This window comes from Plectropomus leopardus, chromosome 11 (genome assembly GCF_008729295.1).
Source record: "Plectropomus leopardus isolate mb chromosome 11, YSFRI_Pleo_2.0, whole genome shotgun sequence".
NCBI lineage: Eukaryota > Metazoa > Chordata > Actinopteri > Perciformes > Serranidae > Plectropomus > Plectropomus leopardus.
Window position 1 is genome coordinate 28,123,947 of NC_056473.1, and position 22,401 is coordinate 28,146,347.

At 40.6% G+C, this 22,401-nt stretch overlaps 2 protein-coding genes across 2 annotated transcripts in view; both read left to right on the plus strand.

Moving 5' to 3' along the window:
- LOC121950780 (kielin cysteine rich BMP regulator) overlaps positions 1–11,343 on the plus strand; it is a 32,427-nt gene extending 21,084 nt beyond the window's left edge. Inside the window, exons 24-46 of the mRNA XM_042496889.1 lie at positions 27–200; positions 641–723; positions 809–899; positions 970–1,052; positions 1,140–1,313; positions 1,683–1,862; positions 2,116–2,380; positions 2,868–2,950; positions 3,032–3,125; positions 4,283–4,456; positions 4,564–4,646; positions 5,312–5,432; positions 5,520–5,602; positions 5,951–6,050; positions 6,163–6,251; positions 6,540–6,642; positions 6,747–6,889; positions 7,147–7,319; positions 8,122–8,233; positions 8,318–8,419; positions 8,522–8,686; positions 8,779–9,079; positions 10,261–11,343. Of these exons, the coding sequence (XP_042352823.1) occupies positions 27–200; positions 641–723; positions 809–899; positions 970–1,052; positions 1,140–1,313; positions 1,683–1,862; positions 2,116–2,380; positions 2,868–2,950; positions 3,032–3,125; positions 4,283–4,456; positions 4,564–4,646; positions 5,312–5,432; positions 5,520–5,602; positions 5,951–6,050; positions 6,163–6,251; positions 6,540–6,642; positions 6,747–6,889; positions 7,147–7,319; positions 8,122–8,233; positions 8,318–8,419; positions 8,522–8,686; positions 8,779–9,079; positions 10,261–10,481 (3,197 nt within the window). The 3' untranslated portion in view covers positions 10,482–11,343. The remainder of the gene's footprint in view (positions 1–26; positions 201–640; positions 724–808; positions 900–969; positions 1,053–1,139; positions 1,314–1,682; positions 1,863–2,115; positions 2,381–2,867; positions 2,951–3,031; positions 3,126–4,282; positions 4,457–4,563; positions 4,647–5,311; positions 5,433–5,519; positions 5,603–5,950; positions 6,051–6,162; positions 6,252–6,539; positions 6,643–6,746; positions 6,890–7,146; positions 7,320–8,121; positions 8,234–8,317; positions 8,420–8,521; positions 8,687–8,778; positions 9,080–10,260) is intronic.
- A 1,161-nt stretch (positions 11,344–12,504) lies between these two features.
- LOC121950182 lies at positions 12,505–22,335 on the plus strand. Its single transcript, XM_042496105.1, has 15 exons — positions 12,505–12,513; positions 12,599–12,736; positions 14,050–14,179; positions 14,319–14,457; positions 15,297–15,416; positions 15,543–15,645; positions 16,170–16,293; positions 16,393–16,640; positions 16,727–17,015; positions 17,089–17,444; positions 18,750–19,016; positions 21,336–21,458; positions 21,571–21,675; positions 21,757–21,848; positions 21,933–22,335. Exons 1-15 carry the CDS (start codon positions 12,505–12,507, stop codon positions 22,006–22,008), a joined length of 2,319 nt encoding a protein of 772 aa, XP_042352039.1. The 3' UTR covers positions 22,009–22,335.
- The last annotated feature ends 66 nt before the right edge of the window (positions 22,336–22,401 follow it).

Here is a 22,401-nt window from a genome sequence, read left to right on the forward strand (position 1 = left end):
CCTAATCTTGAGTTTTCTACTTGCAGGCTGCATGTTTCATGGTAAAGAATACCCTGATGGCACAGAGTTTGCTGACGACAAAGACCCCTGCGGCGTATGTTACTGTTACGGAGGCGAGGTCATCTGTACCAAGACACCCTGTTATGGAGAGTGCAGCCACCCGTACAAACCACCGGGACAATGCTGTGGAGAATGTGAACGTATGTAAAGACAAAATCAAACTCTGCCTACGCTCCTAGTTAAGAGTTATTATGCCTCCAAGCTGGCGATAGCTGAGGCCTGGAGGCAAAATAATTAACCATCCAGCCATTCTTGTAAACACGATATCCCAAGATCGCCTTGAGGGAATTTCTTTAATTTTCACACAAATATCCACTTGGACTTAAGGTTGCACTGTTTAGATTTTGGTGGTCATAGGTCAAAGCTGAAGGTCCCTACGAAATTGTCTGTTCTCATTCTTGTTAACACAATATCTCAAGAACACCTTGAGGAATTTTTAAGTGCATCCCGACTGGTGTGCGGAGGCACACAACCACATAGCAATATTTCTAACTCATTTTGAACTTTCTTTTTCATTCTTTTTTGGTTCATGATTCCCATGATTACAAAATGTCAAAACAAACCTGTCTTTATTGGACAGGTTGTTTCTATAATGGCGCCATCCTCGCAAATGGCCAGTCGATCCCTGACCCAGGAAACCTCTGCGCTGAATGCACCTGCCAGGTAGCACCAACACACACACACATTGATGTACACTGTCCTTCTGTTCAGTCTCTTGAGCCAACGTGTCATCCTCTTTCTGTTACAGAGCGGTTCAGTGCGATGTATAAAGAAGTCGTGTCCGGCAGCTCGCTGTCCTCACCCTGTAACCAATCCATGTGGCTGCCCTGTCTGTGACGGTAATCAGCTTACAACATATCACAGTTCATAAATCACGGTAAATCACTGATGTTTCACTCTTCTGTGTAGGTTGTCAATTCCAGGGTGTTACTTATGTCGACGGACAGATCCATCCAGGAGGAGAGGGCGGGTGCCAGGACTGCACATGCTCAGTGAGAGAGAGAATTGATGCATTTGGTTTAGGGATTCACTGCATCCTCACAACCACTATACCTTTTTTCCTTTTTTTTTCTCCATAGAGAGGTGAAGTGGTGTGTGCACCGAGAAGATGCCCCGCAGTGTCATGCCCACACCCAGCTCTGGACGGCTGTGCGTGTGGAGTGTGTGATGGCTGCAACTTTAATGGACGAGGCTGTTTCAACGGAGAACGGTTCCCACACCCTGCAGACCACTGTCAGCTCTGCTCCTGTCTGGTACTACCACACATGCATTTTAACTTCCATCCACTGTAGATTCAAATACCATAGACTGGGAGAATTCAAAGGTCTGGACAAGGCCAACTTCTGGTGGGACCTTAAAGCAACAAGGATGTAGCATTAAAAGTGTTTTTGTGGAAACACTTAGTGTTTGATAAAAGCATTCTTTGAATCCCATCATTCTGACCCTGTGAAGAGTTTTTTTTTTCTGCATGGAGTATAAATAAACCTGGCTGCTGCTTCATCATGTATATCTTCTATCTTCTATCATCTATCTCATCTACCTATCTTCAGTTCTATGTTAGGACTGTAACCGACTATGTAAAAGAAATATTATAATATCGGTGTTTGTGTTTCTGTTTCTAGAACGGTGCTGTGGTGTGTGCACATGTGTCTTGTCCAAGTGTTTCCTGTTTGCGTCCAGTAACACCTCCAGGCGAGTGCTGTCCTGTCTGCACAGGGATTTGTCTCCATCAGGGGAAAGAGTATCAGTCCGGCTCCTCCTTCACTTCGCCAGCTGATCCCTGCTCGTCATGCTCCTGTCTGGTCAGTCTGACAATACATACAGACTGAAAAAGACATTATTTTATTTCATTCCATGTTTACTTGTATAGGGACAAGTATAGAGCATAAAGCTGTTACCACATAGTACAGCATTTCAGCCTAAGCTAATTTGCAATGCCTGTCTTTAAATGGGCCTTTAAACATAAATGCATGACTCAACAGCGACATTAAATACTGACTGACGGTGCATGTGATCCATTTTCAAATGGTCTGCTTTTTTCTGTCATTCCTACAGAATGAAGTGGTGAACTGTCACAGGAGACCATGTCCGGTCCGGTGCTCCCACCCGGTTCCCTCAGATACCTGCTGCCCCGTCTGTGACTCCTGTCTGTATGAGGGTGTCGTCCACCCTCACAGTCACACCTTCACACCCTCCTCCACCCCCTGCCAGCGCTGCACTTGTGTCAGAGGCACCGTCACCTGTGTTCCTCTTGTCTGCCCACCAACACCCTGTCTCCGACCAGTAACCAAGCCAGGACAGTGCTGTCCTGAGTGCACAGGTACTTCCTGAACCCTTTTTGTAAATGGTTTGTGAAGGGCTATATGTTTCTGCCGAGTCTTGTAATGTGTTAAACTGAAGCAAATCAATATTTCAACCACTGTATTTACTCCATATCAACCCATTCTCTGCAATCACACAAGATTTTATAGTTGAAACTCAGTTTTTCAGAAGAGATGGACACATTTTTAGGGTCATTCTTAACTCTTTGTTTTACAGCAAGTTTAAATTATCATCCATGTATGTTTTTTGGCTGAATTTATGTGTGCTTATTATGTTGATCTCCAGAGAATTAGCTCACTCAGAAATTTATTTATTTATTTATTTATTTTAATTTGACCAATTCCTGCAATTAACTAAGAAAAGTACAACAAAACTTATGCACACATTAAAATATGAAAACAAACAACATCTCTCCAACAAAAGTAACTGAGTAATCTATTTTTTCCTTATCTCTGTCTTTGTCTCTTGTCTGTCTTTGTTCTCAGTGTGTACGCTTGATGGACGGGAGTTCAGTGACGGGCAAACATGGACCCTGAGTTCAAACCACTGCTCCACCTGCACTTGCCAGGTCTGACTTCTCCATCTCTGTCTGTTCTCTCCATATTGTTCTTTCCTTGTGTTTAAGTGCTAATCTGTCTGAGTCTTGCAGGCAGGGGAGGTGCACTGTGCGGCTCCTGAGTGTCCCAAACTGCCTTGTATGCATCAGGTGACTGATCCAGGAGCCTGCTGTCCTCGCTGCAGAGGTAAGTAGATCACTGAAAATAATAATTGCATGGCTGAGGCACCATGTTCATAGAATAGAAAAGAATATCTTTATAGTCATTGTACAGGTGAATACAACGAAATTCGCTTGCACTACTGAATCGAAGGAAAGGAAATAGAATAGCTAAGTTATATCTCACATGCATACACATGCACACCAGTTTAAACATGCATTCACAGCAGCTATGAAAACATCACTGCTTGTAAGCACTTGCTTTGGAGCATTAAAGTAAAATTTTTACACATATAGTATTGCACAGAAAATTGATATGACTTAGTTGTCATAACACAACCAGGTATTATGACCTACACAATATGTCCCCAATATTTTTGTCCCCAGCAAAAAAGTGAAATGAAAAAATGTTTGAATCAAGAACTATCCACTTGATTGGTTTAATGTGATTCATGAAATTTTTTAACCTTCGAATTGAGACTTAAGATAGTCTTAATTGAAAAACGTTGGGAAAGATGGAATGAATTCATTAAATCATATAGGACAGATTTTAGGTTTTCTGTGTACTGCCATGCTGTGCATAACTGAGGATATTGCTGCGGTTCTTCAGTGGGCCTATAACTCGCAGGCCTACAGGGCAGTTTGTATAGCAAATGTTGTTTGCAGTGCACTCTGTGGCTGTCTTGTGGCCCCGAGCAGGCCATACAATATTTAAGGCCGTTATTATATACAAGATAACTTTGGAATTTTTAATAATATTTGTGCTCCTGGCGGTGATGCTTGCAATGGGCTGCTATAGACTTTTGTAAAACGCTCACACCAGTCATTTAAAGAGGTGCCGTGTTGTACTGTGATACTGGTAAATTATTTGTTATTATTATTATAATTATCATTGTTGGTAGTAGTAATGTTTTTTTATTTTATTGTATTTTTTATGTTGTTTTTTTCACTTTGCTTGCATGATCTGGTTCATTTGTGTATGTATTTGGCTGCATGTTTTACATTTTGTTTGTTTATTTATTTGTCTGCGTGGTTTTACTTTGTCAGTGCTAAGTGACTGTACTGTGTAATCGGCTTTGTAACTTTTTACTATTTTATTTTTAATTGAAAAGAAAAAAATTAAAAAAGAAAAGAAAAATGGCAGATGGAGACAGTTTTTACCACTGATTTAATTTTCCTCCTGAGGTTGTGTGTATGGAGGAGAGGAGCATCCTGAGGGCAGCAGCTGGTTTGCAGACTCCACTCCCTGTATGACGTGCATGTGTGTGGACGGGGTGACCACCTGCTCTGAGGTTCGCTGTCTGTCTCCCTGCATCAACTTCATCAGCGTGCCTGGGGAGTGCTGCCCTGTGTGTGCTGGTAAGGAAAAAAGGATCTGAGGCTCATTAGATTTATGCTTCATATTATATTTTTTCGGTGCTTGACAATCCTACGTGATTGGTTTTTTTTTTTGTTTTTTTGAGTAGACTGTGTATTTGAGGGCAGAGTTTATGGTCCAGGTGACAGTTTCCATCCAGCTGATGACCCCTGTCAGATCTGCACCTGTGAGGTACGATACAAACACAACTGACAACTGGAAACCTGATTGTGATATTTTTATGTGTAACTTGTTAACTAAGTGATTATTTATATTATATTTTATACAAACTGAGTGATCTTTTAAATTAGCTATAATAAGTATCATATGATAGGAAATACTTTACTTATCCTGTAGAAACTGTGACACGTTACAGAGGCTCATAATTTAAAGGTTTTTTCTATAGTAGATAAAACATCAGAAAATATCTAAAAATACTTGCACAAGTTCTCAGGGGCCAACCTTTCAAAACCCAAAGATGTTATATGTCCAGTTATATATAACACAAAAGCAGTAAATATTCATATTTAAGAAGCTGGATCAGCCATCTATCTATCTATCTGAAATACAAATGTACAACATAACATTTATATAGAGAGTGAAGTGCATTAAAAGTGGCATTAGCCATTTTTGTTAAAAAGATAACTTAAATGATTGAATAATCAACAACATTGTAATTTCTATTCTGTCAGTACATTTATGGATGAATCAATTAATTGCTTCACTGCTTGCAGAGTAAAAGGCAGTGGTAGTAAAGATATATATCGAAGATTCAGGGGCTACAGTGGTAGTATTAGCTGAAATATAAGTTGTGTTGGTTATAGTAGTGGTTGAAGTCAAAGCTGTTTGTTTCTCAGGTAATGCCAGATGGAGAGCAACACCTAAGATGTTACCGAAAGCAGTGTCCCAGTCTCGTGGACTGTCCTAAGAGCAACATCTTGTTCTCTGGACCAGACTCCTGCTGTCCTGTCTGTGCACGTCAGTACTAAACCGTCTTTTGTGAGACACTGTGTTTTAACTTTGCACTGTGACTGAGCTCTGTACCATTTGTGTGTGTGCGTTTAGAGCCTCTCAGTAACTGCACCTCTGCACTGATTGGCAACGAGGTCTTGGCAACAGATGACCCTTGTTTTACCTGCCAGTGCAAGGTACTGCAGCGACGACACTCTTCTTATGCTCTGTTATGATTGTGGTATGAAACAAGGGGCATTAGGTGACTGAAAATGACACTGATACAGTTGATTTAACCTGAAATCGAAAAATTTATAAGTCACTTTTTTACCGTAGAACAAATAAGTAATCTCATTAGAGTACCATATATCATAAATCATACGAATGTCAGATTTTTACAATTGCTTAAAATTATATAAAGTGTCAGAGGGAAGAGAGTTTTAGTCTTACATCTTGGCACCTTAAGATCTAAATGCACCAATTAATTTACCCTCAGTATGCCATGTGATTCTGTACAGTGCAGTGATACTGTGTCTGTGATTTAGGACCTGACATGGACCTGCCTGCACCAAAACTGCCCACCACTCACCTGCCCTCTCCATGAACAGTTCAATTCTCCAGACTCGTGCTGCCCTGTGTGTAAAGGTGGGATAACACCATATTTTTTGTCGTTTCTCTGTTCGCTGTGCCTTTTTAAATTTTGAATACAGGCATTGTAACATCCATAACTGTGATGGTTTTGCTGTGTTTCATACAGATTGTGTGATTGAGGGCCAGAACAGACGTGTGGCCAACGGGAGCAGCTGGACAGACAGCGATGACGACTGTGTCACATGTACCTGTAATGTGAGTCAAAGAGAAATACTCCCACTGCTCATGCAATGCTTCTATTGATATAAGGAGTTTCAGTTTTGCAACCTTACTAATTGATGCCAAAAGTGAAGAAGTAAAAGCAAGAAAACTACTGTACTTAAAGTGTCAAAATTAAAAGTAGAAATTTAGAAAAATTATCACATAGAAATATAAAACAGCATAAAATGGAAATTACCGAAAAATTGCACTTGTTCTTGAGTAAATGTTCTTAATTACTTTGTGCATCTAAAGTAATCTGTTCTGTCTGTGTTTCCTCATAAGTTGGGCTATATTGAATGCAGCATTGAAGAGTGTTTACCTGCAGTTTGCCTGGATGGTCAGAAACCCGTGAAGATTCCTGGGAAATGCTGCTATGAATGCCAAGGTATCACAACCAGCCAACGCAGCGAGCGTCCACAACTTCAGTGTTCTGCATAACAAGTTAAATATGTGTGTTTGTGCCTGTGTGTGTCTGTGTCTGTGTTGTAGACTCAGGGGCGTCGTGTTTGCACCAGGGGACCGTCTATCACTCTAACGAACAGTGGGAGCTGGACGAGTGCACCAGCTGTACATGTGTGTATGGAGACGTACACTGTCACAGTGAACGTTGCCCTCCCCTCACCTGTGCAACAGTCAGTATAACACACAAACACACACACACACACTCTTTCTCAGTGTTTCATCATAGTCTGAAATGTTTCCATCATGCCTTACTGTTGTGAGTATTCAGTCTGTAGGGACACACTAAATATCCAACATTTTTCATCAGTGTTTAGACTCCTCAGAGCTCATTTTGACACTTTAGTCTCCTGTGTGTGTGTGTGTGTGTGTGTGTGTGTGTGTGTGTGTGTGTGTGTGTGTGTGTGTCTCTGTCTCTGCTCTCTTTTAGGATGAGATGCCAGCCATCATCCCAGGTTTGTGTTGTCCTCACTGTCTGCCTCGTCCAGCTACCTGCATTGCCTTCGGCGACCCTCATTACCGCACCTTCGATGGCCGCATGCTGCACTTCCAGGGAGCGTGCACGTATGTCCTGGCACAGGACTGTGACGGTGGAGACTTCAGGTGAGTGGTTACCATGGTTACCCAAGCAAGTGCTATGGTAGGCTTGTTTTGTCTTTTTTTTCTACGACTACTTTTCTAATTGATGCGTTTGTTCTTTTGAAATATTGAATCTCTTCCTGCCCTCTAAATATCATTCAAGTGAAACAATCTTAGAAGTTACAAGTCACAAACAAATGGCAACATCCCGGGCTGAAAGATGAAGCCAACACAGAAATGCTAAAAACTGCAGGTCCTTGAAGGGCCACTTGAGGCGGGCTCCAGTCAATCCTCCTCGACACCAGTGTTAAAATGCCCAACTTTTCACCAAAAATAAACATGTTTACAGCCTGATACAAAAAAAACTGTTATGGTCTTCATAGCTTATTTCAAGATTCATGACAACTGGGGTTAATTTATTTATAACTCACCCATTTACATGCCATTATATAATCCCTTTGCCGGTAAAGATTTGGGCAAAACTTTTCACTGAGTGATGTTATGTAACTTCTTCAAGAAGCATGACGATAGATGTTCAAAACATTAGCAGGTGTATTTCTGTTGCAGCCACCACATTAGCCACCATATTTCCAATCAAAGGCGACGTATGAGGGATTTCTGAGAGGTGATAGTCCACGATTTCAGAGGAATTGTGGATTTAAAACTTCATTGCAGTTTTGCGAAATATGGCTTTTTCGAATAACCTGAAATACCACCTCATGTGGGAAAACTTTTTTTTTTTGCAATTAATTGGGGTTTTTTTTCCGAAATGTACGTTACGTATATTTTATATAACCCGCCTAATGACTCCTGTTTGTTTGTACAGCATTCATGCCACTAATGATGATCGTGGGCGTAAAGGAGTGTCCTGGACTAAAGAGGTGACCGTGTTTATAGGAGACATCACAGTGCAGCTACTCCAGGACTGGGTTGTGAAGGTGTGTGTGTACAAATACTGCAAATGATTTTTGTACAGTCATGTTTGCATTCTGCATCGACTCGGCCATTTTTACGCTCCTCAGGTCAATGATGAGGAAGTGACTTTGCCGTTCCTCAGAGAACCGTACATATATGTAGAACGACAAACCAACACCATCTTACTCAACACTAACATCGGGCTGAAGGTACAGTCTTTTCTTTTTAATCGTATGATAACATCTGATTGGAAACAGTTTGGACACTCTCAAATCTGTCACATACTTATACACTCACTGGTCCACCTTTAGGTGCTGTGGAGCGGCCGTTCACATCTAGAAGTGAGTGTGCCGGGCTCCTATAAGGGCCATACATGTGGCCTCTGTGGGAACTTCAACAACTACTACCAGGATGACCTTCGAACGCCCAGTGGACGACTCAGCCTATCAGAGTCTGACTTTGGCAACAGCTGGAGGGTAAAATAAATCATATAAAAATAAACACAGAGAGGTAGGATAAAATAAATTGTTCTACAAAAACAAGCCTTAACATCTGTTTGTCATTCTAGGTCACAAACGGTAGCCATTCCCTTTCATCCTGTCGCCCCGGTGAGGATGTCGACCCCTGTAAAGACGCAGGCTACCAGGCCAAGAAGGGGGCTAACGCTCGCTGTAAAGTCCTTAAGTCCACTGTCTTTAAGCCCTGCCATCGCGTGGTGTCTCCTGAACCGTGGTACGGAGCCTGTGTGTACGACCAGTGTGCCTGCGGGGCCAACACTGATGAGTGTCTGTGTGACACACTGGAGGCCTACGCCAGTCAGTGCAGAGAGGCCGGAGTCGTCCTGCAATGGAGAAGCCCATCTCTGTGTGGTGAGTAAATCACACACTTAAAGGCCCTAAAAACACGTTTTCTTAATCAGCCAAAGCGAGGCCGTAATTATCTATTCAACATTTGGGGCGGATCATTTTCAAGCGACACCTGCTGTAATCCAACACTGCAGGAAAAAATCTGACTGAATCAATCAGTCAGTTGATATAAAATTCATTGCCAGCTATTTTGACAAACCGTTAAGTCTTTTTCTTTTTGTTGTTGTTGTTTTTAAATAATTCTGAGTTTGTTTTGTTTTTCCCTTATTTTAATACTTTTGAGTTTTGTGGGTGTTTTTTATATTATATATATATATATATATATATATATTTATTTTTTTTTTTTTTTTTTTTTTTTTTTTTGAGTTTTGTTGTGGTTTTTTTTTCCTGTTTTTTTACAATTGTGAATATTGTTGGTGTTTTTCTTTTTTGTTTGATTGTTTTTATTTTTTTTTTTTTTCATAATTAAATAAATAGCAAAAATGTGTATATATACACATGTACAGATAAATATAAATATCTAAATATAGACACATACACACAGAGCCCCAGTATACAGTTCTAGAAAATGACGAGAAAAATATGAGAATACAACCAGAACCAGATAAAAACCCAATGTGCCTATAGTCCATCAGAACAACCTAAATATCATGTGAATAAACATTCATTTATTACATTAAATGGCATCTGAATTAATTTAAAGTCAATCAGAATAAACTGGATATGTGAAAAAATGTTTGTCACATTACATTACATTGAAAGTCAGTCAGAACAGCCAGAAAATCCTCTGTTTATCTCATTTATCACAGATTTGAAACCACGTTTTCAGGAGCTTTAAATTTTTACTCTCTGATTATGAAGCGAATAGAAACATAAGATGCAATGAAAATATAAGATGTTATCCTTTCGAACACGACTGTAAAATAATAATCACAGAGTCAAACAACTATATTTTTTTTTCATTTCTAGATTTGAAAACACACTTTATGGCTCAAACACACAAAAGGCCACCTCCTCCTTTTGTAAATTGGTCAGTGACGCTTTGGACATAACAATGTAGCCACAAATGAAAACGCAAAGAGGATCTTGCTGCTGTCAGACTCCTGCTAATTTCCACTAGTCCCCCTTGAAGCTGTAGTGTTCTCAGTCTCTCATTGTTTTCCCTCTGTCGCTGTCTTCCACAGCTGTGGGCTGTCCAGTGGAGAGGGGCTTTGTGTTTGACGAGTGCGGACCCCCCTGTCCCGTAACCTGCTTTAACATTGATGTACCACTGGGGGTTATAGAGAGCCACTGCTTTAAGCCTTGTGTCCCAGGCTGCCAGTGTCCTGCTGGTCTGGTTCTACACAACAACTACTGCATACAGCCCGAAAAGTGCCCTAAGATCATTCACGAAAACTCCCCATAATTCTCTGGACTGCTCACTTACACGTGGACGCTTACCTGTATGCACACACACATGCACTGCCACCTCTGATAATGGTCGATACACTCGAGGACGGCATTAACTGTCTATTACTGTATACTGAAAATGCAACAGCAGAGGACTTGTGGATTTAAGATACTGATTGAAGTGAAATACTGCATTTTTTCTGTTTCTAAGCATTGTTATATGTAGCACTGAATATTTATACTACACAAGGGGTTTGTCGTTTTGATTTCACAAGTTCATTGGTGTTGTCCCTACCTGTTTGGCTTGACACATTTATGAGATAAAAGCCTTAAGATTATTTTAACAGTATTATTTACTTTTGAAAGACCATTTGTTTACTGTGCAGGTTTATTTCAGTACTGTGCAATGTCTGACTATAAGCCACATAATCTCAGGTTGCCACCGTACGAATAAACAAAGGCCTCACTAATATTTGTGATATTCAACTTCTGTCATCAGTATGACAACTTTGTTTACAGGTTTGTAATTCCTGTATTATTTCCTCTGATGTTTGGAGAGAAATGTGTAATATGGTCTTAATTATATGTTTAATAATTTAGACAAAAGTGTTCATGCGGTACATTTTTAATTAATTTGTTCTTATTGTTTAAGAAAGAGAGCGTTTAACCCTTTGAAACCTGAGCAAATTGGTGTGAGGTCTCTCTATCCCTTTGTCTCTAAAAAGCCTTTTTTGGAATCCATGTATTGACAGTTAATCACCAAATCTTTAGCTCGGCCCTCTGTAAACTGCTCTAGATAAAACAGCCTGTCTTTGTAATTATCCATATAAGAAATCTCCCTCAAATTGCAAGAAGTCAAAAAAGTGGAAAAAAGTGACAACAATGACCTGAAAATCATTAGTATTTTTTTAAATGGGGTATTATTATAAGATTATCACAAAAAGGGAAAAATATCCAGAAAATTATATTTATGATTATTATAATTATAACTATGTCTTTAAATTTATGTTTCAGAAATAAACATAACATTTTTTTTATCGTTTGTTTGGGGGTTTTTTTGGGGGGGGGGGGTCATTTTGTTGTTTGTTATTGACTTTTCTTACTTGGCTTTTTTTTTTTCTCAAAAACATGGGAAGGAAAGACCAACTTAATAACAAATGGCCAAAAATGTACCTTTTTAAAAAAAAAAATTAAAATCACCAAGTAAAAAAAGAAAAGTAAAAAACAAAGAAACAAAAACACAAGAAAAAAACCCAAAGAGAGTGCAATTTTTTTTTTTTTTTAATTCTTTGCTCTGTCACAAAAAAATCAAAAGAATTTTCTGGTTATTTTTTCCCGCATTTTGTGATCATATCTAATAATCCATCAGCTAACTTTCAGATCATGTCCTTGTCACCCTTTACTCATTTTTATTTTTTTGCATTTGTGGGACAGTTCTTGTCAAGTTGCACAATATGTTTTCCCCAAATCTTTTAAAGATATCAAACCAATTTTCTGGTGTTTCAGAGGTTTAAATGCTAGCAAAAGGCATCTAAATGCAGCACAACCAAACTGATATCAATCCAGGTATTAAAGGGTTAAGCTGCTCATCACCTTCTCCCCATGTTCAGAGAAATTAAACCAATTTGCTCGTGTTTCAAAGGGTTATGTGAATGCACAGCAGGTTAGTTGAATGTGCACAAATGTGAATTAACCAATTATGATTCTTCACAGGAAGCTTTCTTGGAAATGATTAGGAAACCAACAGGAGGTTAACGGTGATATGGAGTGTTACTGTGATATTACCAGTGGATGATCTCTAATATTAGATAAGACATGAGACAGACTCACTTGGATCCACTCACTTTCTCTAGTAGTTGGATGTCACAGAGCACCTTTCACACAAGCGAAATGAGTCACATGGTAATGTATCACGTTTCCCCCTCTGACAGATACACTGTCACTTTTGTTGCTTGGTAACCTGATCCAGCTGTTGTCCAGAGGACTGCTGTAACTATAGTAACAGTCTGTATAATTGATCAGCACACTGTGGTGAAAACATGGAGCAGGTAACATGTTTTGATGCTTGAGAACTGGATTTGTTTCACATGTGTATTTGTAAACTACAGTTGATCTTTGGGTTTCCTCCTTCAGGATTGTGTCGCCGGTTTGTACCGATCACTGGGTATGTGCGCCGGAGCCCAGTTTTCCTCTGAGGATGTGAGTCTCCTCTACGGCAAAGTGTTTCATGTCCCTTCCAACACAGATGAAGCACACGTGGCCATGAGGAAGGTAAAAACTCTGGTATATCTTAACCCTTTAACTATTTAAAACTTGACCTAACTGGCTTCATTCTTTTAAAAACATGGAAATAGGGCAATGTGCAAGGAAAGAAGAAATGACCCAAAAATGTGCATGAAATTAGTAAAAAAGTACAAGAAAATCACAAAATTTGTCCAAAAAAATTTAATGTAAAATAATGAAAAGTGAATAAGATAAATAATTAATTAAAAAAGAAAAATAAGGAAACGACCTGGGGAAGGACTTAAAAAATATGATAATTATGTATCCTAATTTCAATTATGTAACTATGATTATTTTTATAAATATAGTTTCCCCCTAGCTTAGATTTTTTCCCTAGCTTTTTAAAAAAAATACATTTCTAAATCTACTAATGTCTTACCAAGTTGCACATTGCCTTTTCGCATATTTTGGAAAGAAATCACACTAATTGGCTCCGAGTCCAGAGGTTTAAATACTTGTAATATGCCTCTGGAAGCAGCGCTAGAAACATTTTTTTTAACAACAAAACAGCGATTTGATCAAATCCTCTGTCATTTTATAGGATACTTCTCTGTACCTCCATCTGTTTCAGATTGCTGGAGGTGACAGTAGTTGGTCCTGTGCTGGTGAAAACGTGTTTGATGTTCTTCTAGAAATGGAAAGAGAGAGAGAAAAGAAGGAAAAGGTAGTTAATTAATTTTATTTTTTCTGAATTTAACAGTGTGTGAGAAACCAGGTGACCAAAATATTGTTTTGTCACTACTAAAAGTCACTGTTGTTATCTGCAGCTCTACTGGGATCTCCAGCTGCTAAATGCTGGAAATTTGAACCATTTTTCTGAGATGGACGAAACAGTTATCATCGATCCTCATGTGCTGAATTGCTTCCACCAAAACACAGACCCAAATACTTTTAAAAGAGAGCTGGGGAAAAAAGAGCTGTGTGGGAGTGTGAGAGGAGAAAAGAGGCTCAAAACGGCAGCCAGGAAGTGCTGGGCCAGGTGAGCAGCTCAACTTTAAGAAGTTTAAAAGTCAAATATGGTACTTTACTTTTGTTTACTCATTTATGATAAAGTATATATATATATATATATATTTTCACACACCCACATACCCCAAATCAAATATCTATAATTTTTCATTATTATTTACAGATAAAAGAGGAAGATAAACACCAGAAACCAACAACACCTTTATTTAAAGTTACAAGCCAGCCATTTTACATTGAAATGCTTGTATATTGTAATTATAATATTGATATGTGTTTATCTTCTCAGACTGGCATCAGAGGGTGTGCAGACTATACTGCCGTCTCCCCTGCAGGGCCAAAGCCTGACAGTTAGAGGTCAGGCCTGGGGCTGCGTCTCCCTGTCAGACGTCCTCCTCTTGGTGGAAGTGAAGTACGATGTGGTGACCCACTTGCTGTTTACAGAAATGCTCCAGGAACACTACAGTAAGGAGGAATTTCACAGAAAACAACCTCCTAACCATAATTATAGCTTACTCAGCATCACAGAGCCTGGTCCAGGTGCTTCACATTCCTGTTTTTTTTTTTTTTTATTCTTCCTCTTCTTTTTTCGGTGATACCACAGCTCTGAGTATCTGGGAGACCCTGCTGCCATGGCAACAATGTAAGGAAGAGGAGGGGCTGGAGGACCTTGCAGAAGAAGCTTTGGAGTCAGGTGACATGCTACGATTGGCTGAGCTGCCAGGAGCATTCAGGATATACAGGTAACACACAATAACAAGGTTATTATAAGAAATCTGAGATGAAATGAAAACTAAATACTAAGATGTCTTAAACTGAGCTACCAAACAACACAACACAACAATGTTTCTTGGTTCCAGATCACACAAAAACAAAAATAAAGATACAGAGTGAACTATAGAGAGAGCAATAGTTTGTGGAAACACACCTTCAGTTATGTATATAAAAAAAAAACACACATAGTGTACTTTATCGAATTCAAGTAAACATTACAAACCACCTGCCATATTTCCTTCATAGGCGTAAAAAAAAAAAAGTACCATAATAGATATGATTCTCCTGCAGGACCTGCCTGAGAGGCCAATCAGAGTCCAGGGAGCAGTCTTGGTCTGCGGTTTCGCTCCTTTGTGATTTACACGCATTTCGTCAACATGAAAGGGACACACTGACAGTCCTGGGCAAGAGGTAAACACTTTTTTGCAGACAAAAGAAAACATTGGACCAGCTAGGATTTTTTAAAATATTTGTTTTATTTTAAGCCTGTATTGGCTGAGACAAATACATCAATTTAAAATATAGCGACTTGCATCTTAACTTTTTTGAAAAGCTGCCACGAAATCAGACATTTCAGACTGTGACAATCCCAAAAACAGCCTCTGAAATACTGGAAGGACTGTAATCCCACATAATCCACATGCTTGCCTTCAGATACCCTTATAATAATCTTATTTTCTTACTGTAAGACACAATGAATTGTTTGCAAACACATTTTTATTCCATATTTGACATACATAGATGTGTGCATAGGTGTAGCTCTAACCAGCTCAAGAATGAGTTCACACCTTATTTTTTTCTCTTCTAGGCTGGACAGGGAGAACCTGAAACTGTTGTGTCTGTACATCAGTTTAGCAACTCTGAGAGCTCAGAGAGAAAAAAAGTCTTACGGCGCTCTTCTGGCAGCTCGGCAGTCCTGGGAGACATGGTGAGCCGACAAACACTAACAATGAACAATGAAAACGAAAATGTGCTCACTATCAGCAGGTTTTGCTTTATAACATGCACACTCTGATTCAGCTACATGCCGTGTGTCTCTTGTGTTTGTGTTCAGGCAGCATGTTAGGAGCCCCTGCAGAGCAGAGCAGGCTGCTCTGTGGCTACATGGTGACGAGGAAGAGCAAAAGAGAGACGATGTCTCATTATCACCACAGCAGGTAATGTAAATCTGCATAGGCAGCACATCAGGTCATGACATTACTCTTGGAGGTTCAGTGGGAAAGATTTAGGGGGATTTAGTGGCTTCTAGCAGTGAGGATTGCAGATTGAAACCAGCTGAAACTTCTCCCGGTTAGAATTCCTTCAGTGTTCATTTTTCAGGAGGTTTTCACTGAGTCTACACCCTGAAAGTTGGAGATTCAGTCGACTGAGATAGCTTCAAGTCAAGCTGTCTGTTTTGGAGGGTTTTGCCTGTCAGTCTGCTGTTGCACACTTTCAACATAAACGAGTACCTGCTCCCTATGTGGATATTAACGGCTCATCCTAAGGTAACAAAAATGCAATGACTATTTACAGATTCTACACTAAAGCAAATCTACTTATTATACCATGTTCCATTTCTGCCAACATATCCCTCTAAATCCTATACACTGGACCTCTAAAATAATTTGAATTCGTGAGTAAGATGTTTCTTGTCAGTAGTTTTATCAGCATCAGAACAAAAACACTGGCCCTGTTACAGCAGGCAGTGCTGCAGTTGCTGGTGCTGACTCAGGAGCAGGAGAGGAAGCACCTGGTCAAGTTGGCAAATGGGGTCTCCATAGAGGATTTACAAGAGCCAGGTTGCACAATGCCTCATAAAGAGGGTAAATCAATATTTTCTGGGGTTTTTTTTTTGATGCATGCTTGTCAGAATTGTATGTGTTTTTGTATGCAATCTTTCTTGTTTCCTGTTTCCTATGCAGATAGTCATCAGCAAGCTGCTTTAAGAAGTGGCTTTATAAAAAGGCTGAGACAAATCCATACCGGCCTGCAGATTCAGAGTCCCTTAAAGCAAGTAAACCATCAGCCCAAAATGCAGGCCCACATAAGCAGTAAACCGGCGATGTGGTACCAACACGAGCTGGAGGAGTGTTCCCTGCTCCTCTTGACCCATCTGGTGGAGCTTCAGGAGGTCCAAGCTTCTGCTTTACTGCCAGCATTGATGGACACGGTGAGTCAAGACAAACACAGCATCCAGTCCAAAGAGTCCACAATAACACAGGCTCTTTTAATAAAGCACAGCTTGTTATTTTTTAGAGCGCGCATCGACTCCAAGCTCTGCGAGCTGAGTATGAATCTCAACTTCAAGCACGGCGCTACACCAACCTACTCCACCTGATCTCGGATGGCCCGCTTACTTCAGGCACTCCTTATCCGAACTTAACTGAAAATAGCAGCAAAGAGCAACTCACAGCTCAGTCTTGCCGCAGCGGTATGCTCTATGTTCAAAACAGCCGTGGTGGGCCAGCTGAACCCTCAACAATCAGCAGAGAACAAAAAGAGGCGCACGCTGCAGAATGGACTGACAAACAGGATGTCTGCACAGGTACTGCAAACACAGGCCAGCACAGATCACTACACAGTCACAGCTGCAATTACAATATGTTGCTCTTCCCCAGGCTGTGGAGCGGTCATGGAGGACCTGCCCTACTTGGAGATCTTGTGTGTATCAGATGCAGCTCATCAGAGTCCCGCCGCAGACGGAGCACAGGAAGAAGAAGACGTGGGCAGTTATGAGAAACAGGGCTCGCTGATCGCCCTGGCTTGGAGCAAACCACCAGAGGATGACACTGAGTTTGAGGTAGAGGCTGCAGTTAGAGGCACGGATCAGAGCCAGGACGAGCAGCCAAGTGACACAAGCTGCACAGCTGGACACACACAGATTGAGGAGACTTCTGGAGAGACGGACAGAGATGAGAAATCTGCAGGTCATCCTGACACACAGTCTGCACATCAGCACTGCCACACAGGACAGGTTAGTGTTTTAGTCAAGACCATACTAACTAAGACAAAGACTTGACCGAGACCAGGGTTTGCCGAGACCGAGACAAAACCACGACTTAAAGGGGCCAAGACCAAGATGAAAGTGGGGTGAGAGCTAGTCAAGCTCAGATATATTTATAAACAATTTTCCTCTGATTTCTATGAAGGGTGGCAGCCATTATTGGTGACAAAAAAGTAGACTACAAATGACTTAATGTGATTGGCAGAATTTTAAGAAGGAAGTTTAACATCCAATCACAGTAATTGAGAAAATAAATCCGTTGTGGTCTCGACTGGTCTTAATAAAAAATCCGGAGTCTGCTGTGTTTGAGACCGAGACAAGACCAAGTCAAACTGCTCTTGATACAGAGACCCTCCGATCTCCAGACCAAGACCGATCTCAGGTACTACAACACTAGGACAGGTACTCTGTGAGCACAGAGCAGACCATAAAACGTCATATCTCACACACGCTCACACAATCCCCTATTCTCTCTTTGAACCCCTCTCTCTAACACACACACACACTGATTTATGACCCAATTACTTATGATGATAGTGGTAAAAATAAAACGTATGTAGTTATTTATTAATGATTTTTTAAATTCAATTTACCTTATTTATTCATTTATTTAGTCTTTTTTCCATTTTTCTTTTCTAAATGATGACACATTGATATATGTATAAAACCATGTTAATGTGGTATATATGCAGTTGTGGGTAGATAAAATGCATTTTTCTAACCTCATTCCCCCCTACAAACACTCACCCCAATCTCTCTCTCTCACACTCTCTCTCACACACACACACACACACACACACACACACACACACACACACACACACACACACACACACACACACACTTGTGCATCTGCATCAAGTTTTTGCTATATTTTCTGGTTTTTGACCACATTGCCTGTATACACTTCAGTTAAAGCCTGTGCTGTATTCTCTGTTTTGTTTTGTTTCGCAGTCTTAGTTCACTGTATGTCTCTCTTGACAATTTCACAATTAAAAAAAAAAGATTGCTCAGGCTGCTCCTGAAGATTCAAAACAAAATGAAACAAAATGAGGGGCGTCTGGTGGCTCAGTGGCCCATGTGCAGAGGCTGTGTCCTCTCTGCAGTGGCTGTGGGTTTGAGTCCGGCCTCTGCCTTTTGCTGCATGTCTCCCTCTCTCTCTCCCCCTTTCACACTTACACTGTCCTGTCAATTAAAGGCAATAAAGCCCCAAAAAAACAACAAAAAAAAAATGTATTATAATGTCATGCATCTGATTTTTAATATTCTCATTAGTTGACCTCGGAGGAGAGAGCAACAGCTGATCAACCACAGACAGGAGATTCCGAATGCGACCTGCAACCACATCTGTCAGTTGACTCACCTGAGATTCAGCAGCGTGCTGGTGACCTCTGCTCCGAAATGCCCAGTGAGACAGTTAATGTGGAGAGAGAAGAGCTTGAGGTGGAAATGTGTCTCACTGCAACAGAGTCCGAGCTGTGGGAGCTCAGAGGGCCTGATCCTGCTCATGCTGAGGACCAGACATATAACTCACAAGCCACAGTGAGTCCAGCGTCACATCACGGTGTCTCCCATTGAGATGACACGCAGTTACCGCAAATGTTCCCCTCCAGTCTCCTAACTCCCTAGATAACTTTGTCGTCTGCACCAACAATATGAAGTACTGGAAGTCACTTTTTTTAACTTAACAATAACAAAACAGAGATTTAAGCCACAGAGTCAAAAGACTCCACCAGCTTGGTCCACAGCAAGCTTGGTTCCCCTTTATAATAAATTTGAAGCAGACTGCTAAAATCTTGGCATAGTATTTGATTTAGATCTTTGTTTGGATGCACAAGTAAAAAATGTTGTTCAGTTCTTTCAGCTTAGAAATCCAAATCCAATCTTTCTTCAGACTTACACAAGGTTATACATGCTTTTATTTTCTCTGGCCTTGATTACTCTAATGCATTTCACGCTGGTTTCAAACAGAGCTCCCTTCAACTCCGGTTGGTGCAGAATGCTGCTGTTCAAATTTCAACAGGCACAAAAAAACCTAAACATAATCCTCTTGTGCTAGCAAATTTACACTGGCTGCCTGGTACTTACCGCATCAATTTTAAAATTTGAATGATCAATTTGAAAGCATTACATGGCTTTTCTCCAAAATACATCACAGTTGTGGAGCACTCTGCCTATTGAGACACTACATTATTGGCATCTTTAAATCCCTTCTTAAAACTTTCTTTTTTAGGGATGCATTTATGAATACTAAATATATTCCTAGGTTTTGTCATCCCTCCATGGCCATTTTAAACTACTTTTTTAACTATACTTTATCCCCCAGTGTGTATATACTGTATATAAATATATATATGATCACTATGTTGTTTGCATTTTATTTTGTTTTTTTATTGCTGCCTAGTCTTTATCTGCTACTTTTCTGAAAAGCACTTTTTGACAAGGTTACAAAGTGCTTTTCAGAAAAGTAGCAGATAAAGACTAGGCAGCAATAAAAAAACAAAATAAAATGCAAACAACATAGTGATCATATATATATTTATATACAGTATATACACACTGGGGGATAAAGTATAATTGACATTTCACGCCTACGGTTTACTCCAACAAGATCGCTCCAAACACATCCACTCTACACACTCCACGCGATTCTGGTCCCCCGACCCCAGCATCATGCCTCGCCATGTGTCAATACATCTTCAACCTACAACAGCCCGCACAAATATAATCACATACTCCTCATCCCAAAAATCATAATTACCCCTCACGTGTGCTATAGCTCATCACCAATAATACTAATGCCTCGCGCCGTACTGACGCCCACTTCCACCCCCCAGGTACCATAGTATACCGACCAATCACACTATTTTACACAATCATCCTTGAAGAGCCAAATCTCTGCATAAGATAAAGACACTCTACATAGGCTCTCTCGTCCCCCTAAACTTTACATCCCAACATAGAGTAGAGTGCAAGTAGAATCCCCTATGTCCCATGCCCTTTTGCAGCACACTCCCCACATTTCACTGGCCCTCCTCACTCTTATAAATCTCCACTCTCTTCAAAACCGTCGCCTTTTCTTTACAGGCGACATGCCTCTTTATGCATACTGCAACTGCAATAATTCTATGACACCTAGGACCCAGTCCTTCCAGGAGCCGGTCTTTTGTTCATCCACTCACATGCCTCTTTTATCTCACTACTATGTTGATTCATACACCCTCACATATCCACTTCTATCCCACCTACCCCCACAGTGTGTTACGTATACTGTATATAAAATACTAATATCTTATGCAGCCCACCCTCTCTGTTGGTTGTGCAATCTTTCACCTCTTCTGCCTCTTTTTATCCTGTGCCCTCAGTCTTCCGCTCACTGCCTCTCTTTTCCAGAGATGAAAAGAACTCGCGAGCTACACCCTCACTTAGTGTCACATCTATGTCGCTCTACTACTATCTCCAAGATAGTAAGTTTTATTAACTTATTATTTACTTATTTGTGTTATCATTTTACGATTATTTAACTCACGCTCTATTGTTCCGCAACACGTTGCTGTCTCGGCATTTGTCCTCACATAAACCAGCAGCTTCACTCATCGTAGATGCCAGATTTAAAGCGCTCGTGACCCATTCTCCGCACTCGCTCTCAATGTTGCCTATAAGCGTTGAAACCGCTGCCCCGCCGTGTATGTCGAGCAGTGACTGGAGACCCCCCCCCATACATTAAGTTTATTATTATTATTATTATTGTTATATATTAATATTAATATCTTTGTGCAACCAGTGCTCATGATTTGTGCAAAACATTTCCACATTATTGAGATTTAAAGCGCCACCCATTTGCTGTTTCTTGTTGTAAAGGTTGACCGTGACCCTGAAGAGAGGGAGGCCATGGAGAGAGAAAGGACAATGCGCAACCTGGTGGACATGCAAAGAAAGGTGGAACAGAGGCAGCAGAGAGATCGAGAGAGACAGCTGCTGAGGGTGAGAGAATGGTGTGGAAGAGGTGGATAGGAGCGCTGACAGAGTTTTCAGATCAATGTTTGTGAGAGGCAGAGGTAGGTGACATGTCACTCTGACACTGTTTGTCTTTCAGGTTCAGGAGCGTCTGTCGATCATCCAGAGCAGAAAGGCAGAGGAGGACTTGCTGGGCCTGAAACACACAGACAGGCTACGGCACCTCACACAAGATCTACCACAGGTAAAACACACTTTATTGGTGGATTCAATCTGCAAGATTTTATCTAAGTTTTGTATTGTCACCATTATTGTTGTGCTTTAGGAGGATAAGAACCAGCAGAAGACAGTTGTTAGAGAGCGACTGGAGCAGCTGAGAAGAGAGCGCTCTTATGTCATGCAGTCTAAGCGAGATCGGTAAGAGACACCCCTTTAAGTTAAACAGGAAACCCCAAAATAAGGTTCACCAACACCACCTATATTTACTTTTTTATCCTCCAGGAATACTGCAGGATTTAAGGAACTCTTGGGTCCAGTAGCTCTTCACAGCAGAGAGACAGATAATGAAGCAGACTGACAAACTGCAGCTGCTTAAATTACTTTCTAATTAAAATGGAATTTTAAAGAAATACCTTACCCACAGTATGATCATCTGCATATCAATCAGTCCCCTTGTGCTGCATTTAATTTGCATGCCTTCACAGTGAATACAGGATCCAAAAAGGGAGAAAAGACTAAAGTAAAAGGGGAACCACATTTAAAACCCTGTCTTACTCACTACTCTAAACTCTCTAATACCAGTGTTTGGTCAGTGGCCCCCAGCGTCAGATACTGACGCACAGAGACACCTTTTTAGTCACGGCAGGAGACCCACCAGGCTGCAGTATTTTTTGCTGCTCTGATGCTTCCCCCGGCTCAGAGATAAATCAAAGGAAGTAAATATTAAAACTAAATTGATTTATCTATGCTC

What these genes read in the sequence shown, in the direction of transcription:
- LOC121950182 (XM_042496105.1), top strand. An exon ending in GGAGCATTCAGGATATACAG is followed by an intron (nt 14,458 to 15,296) that starts GTAACACACAAT and finishes TTTCTCTTCTAG; the next exon opens with GCTGGACAGGGAGAACCTGA. An exon ending in TCACACAAGATCTACCACAG is followed by an intron (nt 21,676 to 21,756) that starts GTAAAACACACT and finishes GTTGTGCTTTAG; the next exon opens with GAGGATAAGAACCAGCAGAA.